This window comes from Phaenicophaeus curvirostris, chromosome 4, assembly GCF_032191515.1.
Source record: "Phaenicophaeus curvirostris isolate KB17595 chromosome 4, BPBGC_Pcur_1.0, whole genome shotgun sequence".
In the NCBI taxonomy this organism is placed as follows: Eukaryota; Metazoa; Chordata; class Aves; order Cuculiformes; family Cuculidae; genus Phaenicophaeus; species Phaenicophaeus curvirostris.
This window is the reverse complement of record NC_091395.1, coordinates 58,823,524-58,839,992: the sequence shown is the minus strand read 5'-3', so window position 1 is coordinate 58,839,992 and position 16,469 is coordinate 58,823,524. Positions and strand designations below refer to the sequence as shown.

At 41.4% G+C, this 16,469-nt stretch overlaps 1 protein-coding gene across 4 annotated transcripts in view; it reads right to left on the bottom strand.

Annotated features, from left to right (window-relative positions):
- Nucleotides 1-7,851: 7,851 nt before the first annotated feature.
- The window catches only part of SEPSECS (Sep (O-phosphoserine) tRNA:Sec (selenocysteine) tRNA synthase), a 30,168-nt gene continuing 21,550 nt past the window's right edge, over nucleotides 7,852-16,469 (bottom strand). For 2 of the 4 annotated variants that reach the window (XM_069856222.1, XM_069856225.1), the window contains 2 exons: nucleotides 9,761-14,814; nucleotides 7,852-8,551 (listed from right to left, as the gene is read on the bottom strand). In XM_069856222.1, coding sequence (XP_069712323.1) covers nucleotides 14,565-14,814 — 250 coding nt within the window. In that variant the 3' untranslated portion in view covers nucleotides 7,852-8,551; nucleotides 9,761-14,564. The remainder of the gene's footprint in view (nucleotides 8,552-9,760; nucleotides 14,815-16,469) is intronic. The other 2 variants (XM_069856223.1, XM_069856224.1) reach the window with 2 other exon arrangements.

Below are 16,469 nucleotides of genomic sequence, written 5' to 3'. Positions count from 1 at the left end.
GCAGTTTCTTACCAAAAGTGTTCTGGCCTAGACATACCCTCTAGCAAGAATCAGGAGGGAGCTGAGAGATGTGGACCAGCTGTACCATAGCTCAGAGGCACTGGAGATGGCAGCTTTCCTCCTCTTACAGGTTATGTCCTACTCCAGACCTAGGCTTGTAGACACAACCCCGGAGTACCCCAGTTAGCACATCCTCAGTATTGAGTCTATTGCTTTTTATAGACAGCACAGGGAAAAAAAAAAAAAAAAGAGGCTTAGCAAAGCAGTTAAAACTCAAATATGTACCCCAAGTACCACGGCTACAAAAGGAGGTATGTCGACCGCCGGTGTGGATGCTTGGCTCATTTAGTCCCTCTCCGGCCTAGCAGTCACTGGCACTTCTCAGCTCCTGCACGGGGCTCAGGAGAATGTAATCTGCAATGCTGACACTTGAATAGTGATGAGCCTGGTTCTCCCCATCAATGCAAGTCTGACACTATGACTTTCATCAGGAGAATTAGCACTACAATATCTGTTAGCTGGAGTAATGGGATATTGCTCTGAACCCAACAGCCACTGAAAACAGAAACACCTATCAGTTTGAATTCTAAATCAATGAGCTTAAAGAATTTCCTTGCTTAAGGCAAAAGACGGAAGTCACTGGAGTTATTCTATACCATTTGACTGACTTTGATTTATGTTTATATGACCTTCTCCTTTCTTTATATTTTCCCTTTTGCTTTCAAAAGCAGAATTTAAAAGAAGTTGTATTAAAGATGAGTTTGAGTGAAAATGATTTATTTGTTTTTGAGCAATGTTAAGGCTCATTTCCAGAAAGAATAGAAAAATGCAGTCAAGATCAAAGAACTGTGAATAAAGACAAAGGTAAGCTCTTTGGAAGCGCAGCCAAATCTCTGGGTGTGGGGATTACATTCCCAGAAGTTCCTGTTTGACAGTTGGCTGCAGCCAATTGGAGCACAGGGAAAACCCAACAAAACCAGCACGCAAGAGCAACTAAAGGTCATATCTGCAAAGAAGGAAAATGAAAAGATGAGGCTAATCTGTTGCGAATGGCAAATTTATCAAAAATAGGCTTTGAGAAAGATCGGCCAGGAAGATGAGGCAGACAGGAGGACTTGCTTGAAGAACTGAGAAGGATCTGGTATTGGATTTGGAAATAGTTAGCACCGTCTACTGGTGACCACTCTACATAGCAAAATGCTGGCGTGTTCCCAAGTGCACTTATGCAGATAAAAGAGAAAAGCCAATGCTATGATGATGTTTGCTTTTATAACAGACACTTAAAGTATTTATAAGGATGGGATTGTTAGTTGCATTTCTTGTGGCAGAGTTTGTATTGATCATCCACAGTGCCCTCAGTACTTGGAAAATACACATATTTGAGCTTAACAAGATATGATTAGGCCAGCATTATATCTGACCTCATTTCAATTAAAATAAGAGAAAAGCCACTGAAAAGCCTTTCCCACATCTCTCACACTTATTAGTATTTAAAAATACATGAAAACTCCACCATCTGCACTAATAAGAGGCAGAGTGGAAAAGACAAGATAAATATCTGTAATAAAGAACTCGATGTCTTCTCTCCAAAGGCTGTCCAATCAATCAAAATGTATTTTGCTCTGCATGTTTGCCTATTATATTTGCTGACTTGTGTGAGTAAAGCTTACAAATATTGGCAGTCTTGTGCTTTTCATAAAGGAGATTAGAAGTAAAGTGCCATCCATCACAGCGTAGGTGCTCTTAGGAGCTGTTCAGAAATAAGCTAGAACTTCCTAGGTTGTTCTGGGGGCTTTTAGTTAGCACTTGTCATGGTTGTAGGAACAGATACTGAGCAGTTACCAACAATGAAAGGGTTTCTATAATGGCAAATGACTTGGACGTGGAGCAATACAGTTGCTGCCCTGCAATTTAAATGCATTAATTTGTCTACTCCCTGTGCCCATCTTCTATTTGCCCTTTTCTTTCATTTGGGTTTGTTGGTTTGCTTCTTTGGGTTTTCTTTCATTACCAGCCTGTAAGTTAGAAACCTCCACTCAGAGGAATCAGGCTGGTCTGCAATTCGACAGGTTAAACATCAGTGGGAAAAGCCTATGCAGATACTTGATTAAGGTCCATCAGAAGCTGGCAGTCTTTGCCCAGGCTGATGCTAAATACCAGTGAGAACCTCAGCTTTTCCTGAAGTTCATTTACTGGTTGTGAACAGCCAATAGGATCGGGCCCTGCTCCTCCAAGCTCTGTTAATACAGAAGTGGACTTGTTCAAAGCCATTCTCAAATAGCATTGTTTTATCTCATGCCTTGGTTATCTATCTTATATTTAACAACTGGTTAAATAAAGGGCACAGGCAAGAGTGAATGATTCTGCTGGCATCTGCCTGTGCTTGGCCCAGCCGTGTGGTAGCTAGTGATCAATAAGCTACTGCTGTTCCAAAACTCATAGAATCATAAGGTTGGAAAAGATCTCTTGGATCACTGAGTCCAACCATTCCTGTCTGCCACTAAACCATGTCCCCAAGCACCTCATTTGCCCACCTTTTAAACACCTCCAGGGATGGTGACTCAACCACATCCCTGGGCAGTCTGTTCCAGTGCTCAATAACCCCTTCAGTGAAGAAATTTTCCTTATGTCCAATCTGAACCTCCCCTGGCGCAGCTGGAATTGATTCCCTCTTGTCACATCCCTTGGGCACAGACCAACACCCACCTCTCTACAACGGGACACACTGGAGGCTCATGTTCAGTTGGCTGACAACCAACACCCCCAGGTCCTTCTCTGCCAGGCATCTTTCCAGCCACTCTTCCCCAAGCCTGTAGCGCTGCACGTTGTGTCCCAAACGCAGGACTCTGCACTTGGACTTGTTAAACCTCATCCCATTGGCCTCAGCCCAGCGATCCAGCCACATACAAACATAAGTTGGACTGAAACACGAAGAGCACACTTCCAGTCTCTGTCTACCACACGTGCACATTACTTCATTCTTTAAAGTTTAACATTTCTGAATGGAGTTGTTCTTTCCATTAACTATTAGAAATATCAGGTTTTTATCAGGTTTTTGGAAAGTTATTTGGATTCTGAAAGCCCTCATATGGTTGGACTCGATGATCCAGTGGGTCTCTTCCAACCTGGTTATTCTATGATTCTATATAAGATGTGAAATCATAAGGGAAGTTTTGTGTAGGTATAGACTAAGTATGACTGAGGTGATCAGGATTTACAGTAATATTATTATTAAGAATAATTATTTAAAATATCAGAAATTACTGGTTTTGTTATTTTTTCCTTTAAACTTAGGTGTATGTGTATGCCTTCTATTTATTTTATTGTTTAGACTCCACAGTAAAATTGACACTGCAGCTGAGCAATGCCCTAAGTTTGGACAGAAATTATAACTTCATTGGAAAAACAACCCAAAACTCTGTGTAAGCAGAGATCTTCTCTTAGACAGAACCAGAAAAAAAAATCAACATTTCCAACTAAATGATAGTGCTGAAATTTTTGCTGTCAAAATCTTAGTTTTGACACATTGTTTTCTGCAAAGCTGCAAGTAATAGCTTAACAAAAAAGAACAAAAGTTTTATAGAACGACCGGACTTCCACTGCATGTGGATATGTTCTTAGCTTAAATTTAAGCAAGCTGTATTGAACTTTCCTAAAACCATAGACTTCAAAGGTAGGATTGGCAGTGTGCAAGATGCTGTGTAACTATCATTCCTGAGGTACTTCAAAAACTTAAGAAAAATATCTTTTGACAGGCCTGAAAACTGGCATTTTCTGGCCATGCATATTCAGTGAACTCAGTGCTATAGAAACAGTGATGGCTCAGTGTCACTTCCCTGCTCCTCTGCTGTACCTCTGGAAGGAAATCAGAGGTCTTTGTATTTTCTAAGCTCCTTTTATCTTAGGCTCTTTGAAATTATCAAAGGAGTCAGCTAATCAAAGCCACTAGCCTAGAAAATGGGAGCTGCCAATTTTACCCACATATATGCCATAATGTGGTATTTGGTCTTGTGAATCCTATCGCAACCCTTATTCTGGCAAAAATGTATTTATTCTTGTTTAAGTAGAAAAGAGTTGAAAATGAAGAGTTGAACTAATCTGCACCTCAAAGAGAAAGACACAAGGACAGGGACAGCACGTGTCCTGAGCTACCTGTCTCGGGCATCAGACTTTGACCTGCTACTTTGGGCTCTCTGAGATGAAACCAAAGGGCATAACCAGCATCAATCAGCACAGCTACACAAAAGGCAATTCACGCTCCGAGGCAATCCTTCTGACTTTACTTTCTTACCTACAAAATGTGAAGGAAACTCGCTTAGCTCCATCTCACAGAACGATGGAGAAATCCATGCTTTTCATTTCAGGCTGTGTAGACCTCAGGCAAAACTAAATAAAAAATACACACAAGTGTTGTACAACCAAGATCACGAAATAAAGAATGAAATCGATTCTTTAAGTGAAAAGATTTAGGGTTATTTTGTACATGTAAAGGTTTCTCCGAGATCAGCTTTTCCCCCTTTTATGCCAGCTGCTAGTTTCTACTGGATGTTTTTGGAAGGCCTTGAAGCAAGTCCCTCAGGACGTCCGTGCTCTTAGTCCGGACCAGTGACACAATCAATCTTCTGAGCCACTGTCATCCCTTGCACTTTCTTGACACGATGCTTATGTTGCAATATTTTACTGAGGAAATGAGGTCACCCAAGGCTCCCAGACTGCTAAATACAAATGTCTGTTACTGTAAAGTAGCGCAGAGAAACAGGAGTAACCTCAGCTGCGCTTTCCACAAGACATAGGACCAGGATATACTTGTGAGTGGGACCACATAGCAAGACCCACAGCACAGGATTTCTGCCAAGGAAATCTGCTTTTCTACATCCAACACAAGGGTAAGGAAGAGAGAAGAGCTTCAGGACTGCTCTGTAAATGCACACAACTAGAGAAAACAGGGTGAGGGGGAAGCTGAAACCATTTTATCATTTAATAAAATCATGCCTGATTAATACAGATGCAAAAGCAAATATAATGCCCCTGGAGTCCTGCCCGCACAAAGCACGGGGATAAGGCTTGAATTAGGGACAGCCCCATTAGAGAGCTCTGGAGTTGCAGCTCCTCTACTCAACACCTGATTCCAGACCCATTTAAACCTTTCCTAAGGATCTCGATGAGCACTTCACCAACAGCAGCGGCAGTCCCGCTGGCTCATCCATGCATGGGCCCCACACCTCAACTGAAGGTGGGATACGGCAGAAGGTGGGATGCAGCACTTGGGTGCAAATGTAAAAACACAAAGCAGCGGCACGCAGAAAAACACACCTGTAAGGTAGGAGGCAGAAGGAGAACACACAGCCACTGCAAATAAAAAAGCAGGAGGTGACAGCAACCTGGTAAAATAACAAAAGAGGAAGGAGGAACTGTTAGCAGAGTGAGAAGATTTATTGTTAAAAAAATATCCTGTTCTTCCCTATGTGTTTATTTTGGGAACACGTTCATTGTGCATGTGCAGCTTATCTCTGTAGCTCAGAGAAGAGTATAGATCAGCTCTCCACTGTCACCTCCCTTGACAGACAGCTGCTGCTGCAGCAGAGTGACAGCTGAAAAGCTGCACGATTGATTCCAATACCGTCTTGCTCCATTGCAGCTAACGAGAGGCTTATGTTCATTCTGCTTTTATTGAAGTGATTTCTTTTAATTACCTACTTAACACTTTAAAAATATACTGGGAGATACAGGTCAGTGCTCCGGTAAGCGGATGTTTGGGCAATGTTTTCCAGGTACAAATGAAGATTTGCTTATGCTGAACACAAAGGCTGCAGTGAAAAAAATTAATGATCTTATCAGGTAAAGCAGGTGTTGTGGTCACACCACCAAGGTCACCAGCATTAACAAAACACTCTGAAAACAGAATTGTGGCATGTTCCCAGCAAGGTGCTGGAGTGTTGTAGAGATAATGTGCTCAGCCTCGAGGGGAAAAAAATATGATGCGCTAACATTCACTAACAGCTGTTAATGGAAGAGTATTGTGGACAAGAAGGATGTTTGACCTACCAGTCCTTTGGAGGAATATGTAAACAACTGGCTCGATTCCCGGCTGCCTTGCCCCTGCTATGGCCTTCTATGCTTGTGCCAAGTACATGCAGCATATATGCTAAATGCTATCACATCAAAGGAGCTGAGTTTTACCACCACTTGCACAGATGTAAAAACCTACAGATAGTGCAAGGCAGGAAAAAATTAAGACCTGTAAATACAGGAAGAGGAGCTTATGCAAGAAAGAAGTGAACTGGGAGGCTCAGAAATGCAGTTATATAGCAACTAAATGAAAATAGAATCTTTTAACTCTGCTAAATGGTGCCCCAGGAGGCTCCTGAGTCACAGCTACTTGCTTCCATGACAAAAATACATTGTTATTGCCTCTTCTTCCTGAGGTGGCTGCAGAGCCATTGCATCTAGAAAAGAGAAAACACTACTCCCTTCTGGGTCAGCAAAGAAAATAACCCCAGGCCAGCTGCACAGTCCACTTTTGTCTAGCTTACACACACAGAAGGGCCACTGCAGCCCCTGCCTCATTTGGCAATGTGATGGCATTTCATTAGTTGGAAGGCAAAGCAAACCCCACTGCTAATACTGGAGTGGGAACACTCTCCCTCTCCATCGGCAAATCCGTATGTGCCTTGCTGAAGGCAGCAGTGGTGTTTCCCTTGCCACAACTTTAATGCTGATAAGAGCATACAAGCAATAAAGAAGCATTTGTTCTGATCATCTTGGTGTAAAAAGAAATAAAAAATTATTTACCTGTAAAAGAGCACACCAATACAGTCACTGCATGAAGACACCACAAGGCACTGTGAAGAGTACGTGCTGCCTACAAAGACCTCCATCAGCCGCAGCACATTCTCTCTGAACACTCTCAATAACTCAGAGTTATCGAGTAATATCTGACTTCCAAAGACCTTGGAGACAATGAGGTTGAAATTCCTATGCACACCTTCAGAGAGGGGACAGGAACCGTGTGGGGCCTGACCTGACCACCCATTTCTAAAAGACAGACATGGCGCACAGCATTTCTTAAATCTGAAGTGTTGCCCAGACATAGATTTAACATTCAGCTGAAATGTTTAGAAACAAAACCAAAGAGAAAAACAGAGCGCGACAGTTTGTGCCATCTGCATGGAATATGAGCTTGAGTTTTAATAGCATCCGTTTGCCATTATTAAAAGACACTTTTATATTCAAATCCATTTACCAATTATAAATCCGTCACTGAAAAAAAGCCAGTGGCATGTGCACTTGCATCTGCTGCTTTTGTGTGCTCCAGTCAACTTCTTGCATATGAAGTTCCGCATCAGTGGGGATGGCTGTACACTGGCAGGCATCCGTCCCTCCTCCCCACCCTTTTTCTGACGTACTAGTACAGCGGAATCTGCTAAAAAACCCACCCAAAATTACTCAGTAGAATGAAGAGAGAACAGAGTACTAGTAATTAATTCTATTAGTGGGCAGGTTACTAGACAGTGTTCTCTGATGCTTTGTACTGTGCAGAAACTCAAGACTTTATTATGCGTACTGAGATCTTGCTGGAGACTCACTGCCCACTCAGCTCCACAGCAAGCATTGGAAACTATTTCTATTTTTATAAACTTCCTAGACACTTTCCTCATCTTCCATGTAGAAATGTATCTTCTAACCGTATCCCAGGCCCCTCCGCCTACCAAGCTATTTGCTATTCCTCTACCACTACTGAAATAGATACTGTATAAAATCAGAAGCCAAGACCTGCTTCATTACAGAGAGAACCAGAAGAAAATAATGATAGTAAGACAACTTGTATTTATTAAGTTTATACAATGGGTTGCAGGTTTTTTTCTCTTTTGTTACACTTGATAAATTTTTCTTCCCTCAGCAGCTACATTCCTTGTTTTACATGCTACAGGTCAAACTAAGCACTCCTCCATCAGCAGTTCCTCTGGCTCCAGAAAGACTAGTTATGGGATTAACTAACTGCTCAACAGTACTGGTGTCGGCAAACCCATTCTACTTGTCCGATCTGCTTGGAAGTCCAGCATAAAACCAAAGCAGGAATGCTTTCCCCTGTAGTGGGACCTTGCTGCTGTGTTAGAGGGATGGGTCAGCTGCAGTGCTGGAGCCATACACCCCGCCAGCGCCTACAGAGGAGTCACTGCACTGACTTCAGTTTCCACCGTGAAACTGAAGGCAGGGCTGCAAACACTTCTTTAAAAGAGTTTACACATCAATATGAACTTTATGCATAGCAAAAGCCAAACACACATAACCAATCTAGAAACCTTCAAAAATGTTGGAGACCTTGTTCCTTTTCTCAGTAATGTGACCATGTGCTCTTCTGGTACCCTTTGAATACAAAAAAATGCACCTGAGAAACAGGAGCTTTTGGAGAGAAGTGATCAGTAGAAACACCACATTTGTCTTAAAATCTCCAATGAAGGGCTGTGTTCCTGCTTGGGGTGCCTAAAGAAAGATTAATAACGCACACATCACTGTTGCTGTCATGTTACTTGTGCCGAACCACTTCCACCTGATCGCCTTCTATGACAAAGTGACTCAGCTGCTGGATGAGGGAAAGGCTGTGGATGGGGTCTTCCTGGACTTCAGTAAAGCCTTTGACACAGTTTCTCACAGCATTCTGCTTCGGAAACTGTCAGCCTCTGGCCTGGACAGGCGCACACTCTCCTGGGTGGAAAACTGGTTGGCTGGCCGGGCCCAGAGAGTGGTGGGAAATGGTGTGAAATCCAGCTGGAGGCCAGTGACAAGTGGGGTTCCCCAGGGCTCAGTGCTGGGTCCAGCCCTGTTCAATGTCTTTATCCATAACTTGGATGAAGGCATCGAGTGCACCCTTAGCAAGTTTGCGGACGACACTAAGCTGGGTGGAAGTGTTGATCTGCTGGAGGGTCAGGAGGCTCTGCAAAGGGATCTGAACAGGCTGGACCGCTGGGCTGAGACCAATGGCATGAGGTTTAACAAGACCAAGTGCCGGGTCCTGCACTTGGGGCACAACAACCCTGTGCAGTGCTACAGACTAGGAGAAGTCTGTCTAGAAAGCTGCCTGGAGGAGAGGGACCTGGGGGTGTTGGTTGACAGCTGACTGAACATGAGCCAGCAGTGTGCCCAGGTGGCCAAGAAGGCCAATGGCATCTTGGCTTGTATCAGAAACGGTGTGACCAGCAGGTCCAGGGAGGTTATTCTCCCTCTGTACTCGGCACTGGTGAGACCGCTCCTCGAATCCTGTGTTCAGTTCTGGGCCCCTCACCACAAGAAGGATGTTGAGACTCTGGAGCGAGTCCAGAGAAGAGCAACAAAGCTGGTGAAGGGGCTGGAGAACAGGCCTTATGAGGAATGGCTGAGAGAGCTGGGGTTGTTTAGCCTGGAGAAGAGGAGGCTGAGGGGAGACCTCATTGCTCTCTACAACTACCTGAAAGGACGTTGTAGAGAGGAGGGTGCTGGCCTCTTCTCCCAAGTGACAGGGGACAGGACAAGAGGGAATGGCCTCAAGCTCCACCAGGGGAGATTTAGGCTGGACGTTAGGAAAAAATTCTTCACAGAAAGGGTCATTGGGCACTGGAACAGGCTGCCCATGGAGGTGGTTGAGTCACCTTCCCTGGAGGTGTTTAAGGCACGGGTGGACGGGGTGCTAAGGGTCATGGTTTAGTGTTTGATAGGAATGGTTGGACTCGATGATCCGGTGGGTCTCTTCCAACCTGGTTATTCTATGATTCTATGATTCCACCCCTGCTCCCAACCAGCACTAAGTTTAGGATGGCAGCCTAATGTCCGTGGCTCTTCGAGAACAAGTAATAGGAAAGGTAGCACCCAGCTGAAACCACTATATTCTTTCTATTCGCATTAGGTTAAAGTAAGGCAGTTATAATTTTGCTGTAGCTGACACAGCCTGGATTTGAATCTAGGATCTAAAGGCAAATTAAATTTCACCATCCATGTTAAGAATGCAATTCAGCTTCTGAACTAGACCAGCTTTGATGCTACATTAAAAAATTTAGTTGAAATATGGTATGATGAAAGACCCTTGTTCAGCAGCAGATATAATTATCAAACCAATCTTAATTATATCGTGAACTTGACTTTAGAATCCCCAAAGAAGTACTGAAAGCTTGGTCCAGTTACACTGAACTCAGTCCAGAACATTGAAGCTTATCCATCAAGATAAATATATTATTAGTTCTTTGATATGACAGATGCTTGATGAGTGACACAGCAAATGCCTTTTTAACTATGATTTTTAAAAAGAATTATTAAACTATACTAAAGTGTATGCTGTTATCATTGAGGGAAAAAAGTATAATACATGAAAAACAGTTATTACAGAGCACAATTTTTCAAGCACTGGTTTCTGAATTAAAAACATTTGAACAAAGGTTCTTTCTATGGAGAGTCACTTTGTAACCAATTCAAGCCTTTAAAGTAGCTATTGTTTAAAAAAACTGTCAGCTCCAGAAATTGTTTTTCCTTCAGATTCCAAATCCTGTCAGACCAGGTTGATTAAAATGTTGCATTTGAAAAAAAAAGGGGGGGAAACAGCAATCTAATCACCTCTCATAAAAGTGAAAATAGCAACTCAGTTTTTAAAGCATCATGAACAAAAGGCTGGAGCCCATCTATCATTCACATACGGATTCATGTAATGATTCTTCAATTAGAATTATTATCTAGACAGCAGCTGAAGACTGAGAATTGCTGATACACTGCAGATGAGAACATTTGCTAGTCTCTGGGCTCCAGCCTTTCTTAAAAAATGATGATCGCACAATATAGATTGCTTGGTTTATATGTGTATTAAGCTGCAATGCCAGCATTTACATTTGCAACATTACAATTTTGCTTTCTTAGGCTCAAGAGAATTTGCTGCAGCTGGTAGATTTTATTTGCTTTGCATCTTAGGCAATCGTTATGAACAAAGTGTGAATAGGCCATATTATTACTCAAACAGTCTTTAGTTTTGTTCATTACCACAGATACTACCAAACAAGTAAACTAGGAGTGGGCCTGTGAGATGGGTCATTCAGCACCAGTTTGCTTGCACTATATTATCCCAGTGCTATCTTAATGAGGCACGTCCATCTGCTCCTTAATTTCTTTCACCTATATAGATCCAGACAGCATAAGATGTAATATCAGAGGGAAAGAAAAGCATCTCATTGAACAGCTACAGGCACCATAAGGGAGGAAAGTCACTTTGGGGATTCATACTGCAGCAATGCACTTCTGTCTCAGTTGTCTTCAGTAAGCATGAACCCACAGAATATGGGTGAAGCCAAGCGAGAAATGCGCTAGCTCTACAGCCACTGCTTCTCATACTTGCAATGCTCAGTTTCAGTATTTGTTCATACACTGTAAGAATTGTCATAGCTGGCAAGCAGACAGATCACTTTGCTACCTCTACTACAAGGCAGTCACTTTTGGCAGAGCAGCAGACTAGGCAGCAAGAATTGTAACCTCCTAAACTTCTTTCTGAAACCTCATCTCTTCTGGAATATTACAAGCGCTTGCTCATTCCTATTTCATGACTGGTAATCACATGCTGTGACCTAGAAGGTGATAGAGATAGGTAGCTATATAAATAGAAGCTGAGAGATAGCCTTACTAAATGGGCATCTGTTCTTAGTGATTCTACAAAGAGTTCTGGCTGTGTGATCCTCAGGTATGTTCTGAAGCCCACACAGTCTTCCTAGACGTGTCACTAGTAATGTGGATGCTGGAAACAGCCAGCTGAACCCTGCGGATTTTTGAGGTATGTGGAAGTTGTTAGTGCAATGTGCCTGTGTGGAGATTAGGAAAAGGGCCGCACAGTTAATTAAGTTAAGAAGCTTCTTACTTCGCTGTACAATCTTAGAAAGATCTTCATAGAAGGCAATTGTTAATGTATTTGTTTTACTCTGCATAGTGCGACAAACCTGTATCACATCTCTCACAGTATTACTTTTAGGGGGTGAAACCTGACATAGCCATGAAATCTCCCCAGATCTGTTATACAAAGGAAACAAAAACTCTGCTTATGGGTGCATGTTTCAGTATTATTTCACTCCTCTATTACAGATACTAGTAAACAGAGAATAAGTGATTTATACTCTTCCTTGAAGAATACTTTTTATCATTTTCTGAAAGTCCTTTTCCAAATGCACCATAAATAACAAAGTCTCCTCCATTTACTTGAAAGCATATTGCCTTTTGTACTACTTCAATTTGGATTATATTTACAGTGACATAATAAAATGCTCTATCCTTAAAAAAATATTTTATATTTCCTGACTTCAAGTGGCATCACTAAGATTTGTGAAGAACTTCACTGACACAAAAGTTTTGGGGTTTTTCTCAATTAAAGTTATCATCTTAATATGTCTTTGTAAATAAAAAGGGTTTAAAGGGTCAAAAGCAGAACAAACCACTTAATTCTTTCCCTGGATACTTACTTATAGAGATTTGTTGAAAATTTCAGCTTTAATTTTGAAAGGAAAACATTTCAAAGATGGGAAAAGCACTATCTCAGAAAGCAGCTCAATCTATAGTAGAAGTGACAATTGCAGCAGACAATTTATTAGGAGACCATAAAAAGCAGAGGTTTCTTCCTCCCAGAGAAGGCAACTGTTTCCTTTAATCAGTTTCAGGATATTATTCATCAAAAGCTTATTTAGCTGCTACCATGCACCTTCTTAAACCTTTGTAACAACAGTTCCACTGTTCACATTCTGTGACAAGCCATCTAAATCAATAATTTGTACTGGTTCAGGCACGACACAGCAAAATAAAAATACAGGAAAAAAGGTATCACTGAGGCCTTGTCTGCTTCAATACAGAGAGTACTGAGGCAGGGAGCTGCAGAGCTTTGGCTCCCAAGGTTGTGGAAGAGTTTTACTGCCTGCAAAATCTGAAGTACAGCACACTTTCAATAAGAAAAAAAGAGAAAGAAAATAAATTTACATCTCCTTATAGCTACAAGGACACAGTGCTCAAGTTGTAATACATTTCTCCTAGGAAGCGTTTGTACAGCAAATAACAGTGACTGCAGTTCGGGGAGCCATATCGTCACAAGCTTTAATCAATCTAACCTGTAACTGAAGCAATAACAACATAGAAGCAGCAGTTCAATGGAAGCTCAAGATACAATGGACCTCACTTAGTGAGAGGACCTTCGTGATAATTAGCATTCACTTCCACATACTAACATCACCTCTTGTATCAATCCATTTGAACACGCTGGATCCTTTAGAAGCGCTGCTATTTTGATTAAGTAATTTACAGAGGACTCAGATACATGTCTCAGATCCTACAAAACAAAGTAACTAGAATAATTCCTGACATTTAGAACTTGTTAACTGTGGCGTCCCAAGTATTATGACATTACAGGCAAAGGAAATGACTTGAACATAAGCTCACTTTATACAGTAAAGGACATAAATGCAGTGTAATGTAGTAACTGCATTTAAGAATAACAAAGTTACGCAATGTGCAGCGCTGTCACTCAGGTGACATGGAACCTTTGTTTCAAGAATAGATTCTGTATCTATTGTTTGCTTAATGAATTCAAATCAGCAACTGCACGCAGTCACAGAAGCAATAACGCGAACAGCAAGAGACACTTCAGAAACAGAAGCCTTATAAATTTTAACAACAACGAACTGAAAATGCAAAAAACCCTCAGGTCTCACTGGCTCTTGAAACTGCTGCACTAATCCCACAAGGCTTTCCTCCTTTTCAGTGGGTCTTTGGCCTGACTGCCCTATCACAGAAAAGATGAAATGGACTAAGGGGGAAAAAAAAAACCAAAAGAAGAAGAAAAGAAAACTGTACCTCTCCACTCCACAACCTCTTGCTTTCATTCTTAAAATTCTTTGGGTTGCTGAACTACGCAAACATTTTCAAGAGCCGAGTACTGACAAGATGTGAGCTATTCTGGGTTTTCCTTTGCCACTGAGAGATACTTTGTTCCAAGCAGCTCATAAGAGGTAAGAACATCTGAAGACCACTGCTACTCCAACACTATCATTTCCTCAAGCAGTTTTAACACCGTATTTAGTAAAAGCTATCCCAATGCTTATGCAAATCTTAAAAAAAAAAAATTAGAAGTGGCCAGCATACTGATGGGAAAAGAGATATCTTGAGCAGCAAAACATTTCTTGCTGGACAGTCTATACTATACCCAAAAAGGAATTCAATCACTGCCACAGAAAATTTTGTTAATCAAAAACATTTCAATAAGCATTCTGAGATTTGCTGAACACTGGTCCAAATAGCCCCCCATGGACTGAAGGGCCAGCTCAATGTCTTTATGAATGTAAAGCTTTACTTCGGCAGATATTAAGTACATTTATATGCTGCAGAACACTTGTGTCCAGCCTTCTGTCTTGGAGAGAGTATCACCTACTTCCCTGAAAGCTGAATTTCATCCAATTTTTTGTTATTGTTTACAGATCAGGAATAAATTTTCTGCACTGCAGATTCACAATGCTACCCCCCAATACAAACCTGACATACTTCAAAAAAAAGTGTATCTTCCCATACTACTAAACCTGTATCTTTCAGTCTTCAAGTTGCTCTGTGCCTGTATTAGCATTACTTATTTCATTTACATTTTTTTCTTTCTTCACTTCTTTTCTAGAAGTCTTCAAACACTTGTCAAGTCTTTTCAGGAATACATCTACATCTTGCTTTTTAATTCCAATTGCTGAGGCAGCATTGAGGTAAGCACAGGGATAGTCATTTGCATGTGACATAAAGCCTTTAAAAGTGTAGTTATTCACTGTTTGTACAGATCCACAGGGAACAACCCTGAAACAAACAAACAAAACCGTAATTCAGTTAAAGATGCATTGGATATTTTATGGGATACCCTATGATGAACACATTTACACAAGTTCCTATAGAATGTAATATCTGCTAACTCTAAACAAATTAATGCAAGCGGGCACATAGGCACATGCATTTGTCCTTCCCCTCTTCAGTTAAATCATTAAGATTTTACTACAGCTATTCATGAACTCCCCAGTGCTGGGGGCAGAGGAGAGGAAGACAACAGCAGCAAATTTTCCTATTCTATAACAAGCCCTAACAATCTGACCTGAGTCAACTCACCCCTCCTTAAGCAACCTGGTGACCCTGACCTCTCCAGGATCACCATACTGGCAGCAGCCTTAGTGCAGACATCTGCTTGGCACAGTGTACTGCAGTCCAAAATGCCTGGCTTCAAAATTCATTCAGAGGGCTCAGCACCCCACCTCCCTCCCATTCGCTCCTCTCTACAACATCTCCCTTTTCCCCCATCCTATGACAGTGACCTCATACTCATTCCCTCCCTGCAGTGGATTCTTTTTGACACCACTTTCACCTCTTCCTCATACTAAGGGCCTCTACCTATTATATTGTATTTCTCAGCACTTTCAGGACACACCCATTCCCTGAAAAAATCAAGACCCTAATTGAGATCTTTACCTGTTGAAGGAACAACTCTCACCTGGTGGCTACAGTTAAAGCCTATCCAAGCAGTTAACACCAATCGATTGATAATAATTTACTACCTCTATTAGAGACATTCCCTGCAGCTCATAAAAGAAACTGCATTCAAACAAACATTACTAGGATTAAAAATTCCTTCCACTGTCCAAGTGCTCAGACCACAGGTTACATAAAATCTGTATGCTGGTGAAGTAGGGATTTGCTATTCTTACCACTGATGCTTGGCTCAAGCATAACACTTAAAATCTGTTGAAATCCTGAGTCATACAGTGTTTATACTGCAAAAGAATTACTGACTTACATACAAAAAGGGGGAAAAACTGAAACCTTTCTACAGGCAAAGAAATGGAGAGTTTTAACTTTTCAAAAACTGAACCTTTTGAATCATTCCAGCCAAATATGGCTGAAATTGCAGGACAAGCCAAGGTTAGGACAGGCAAATTAAAACCTACAATACATATAGATTTACTGTCAGTCACCTGTGCAGGAAGTGCAAACTAATGCAGCATACCTTCAGATGTGAAAACATTTAGCTCTGCTACAAAAAAGTGGTATTAAGCCTATGGCAGAAGTTAGCATGGCAACAGTAATATTCAGATTAAGGAATCCTGCCAAAATAAGTTTTAAATCACTCTCTTCTCCCAGAAGGTTTAAACCAAAATAATAAAAAATTATTTGCCTGCATTTCCATGTGCCAAAGTGTTTAAGAATAAATTCAATTCAGATTGGCTCAGATTGTAGATGTTTTACAATTTTCAAATTTGTTTTTTTTTTCCAACCATAATTAGTTTAGGAAAGCAGCCTTTTCTTCCATACAATAAAAAGCTGTGTAGGGTATTAAAAGCTTATTCCCCTGACATCCAGCACAAACACATTTGTGCTGCAATAAACAAAATTAAGACCTTCCCCAAGTAGCTTACAACTTAACTATAAGATCAGACAACAGCTGTAAACTAAATGAAACCGAGGGG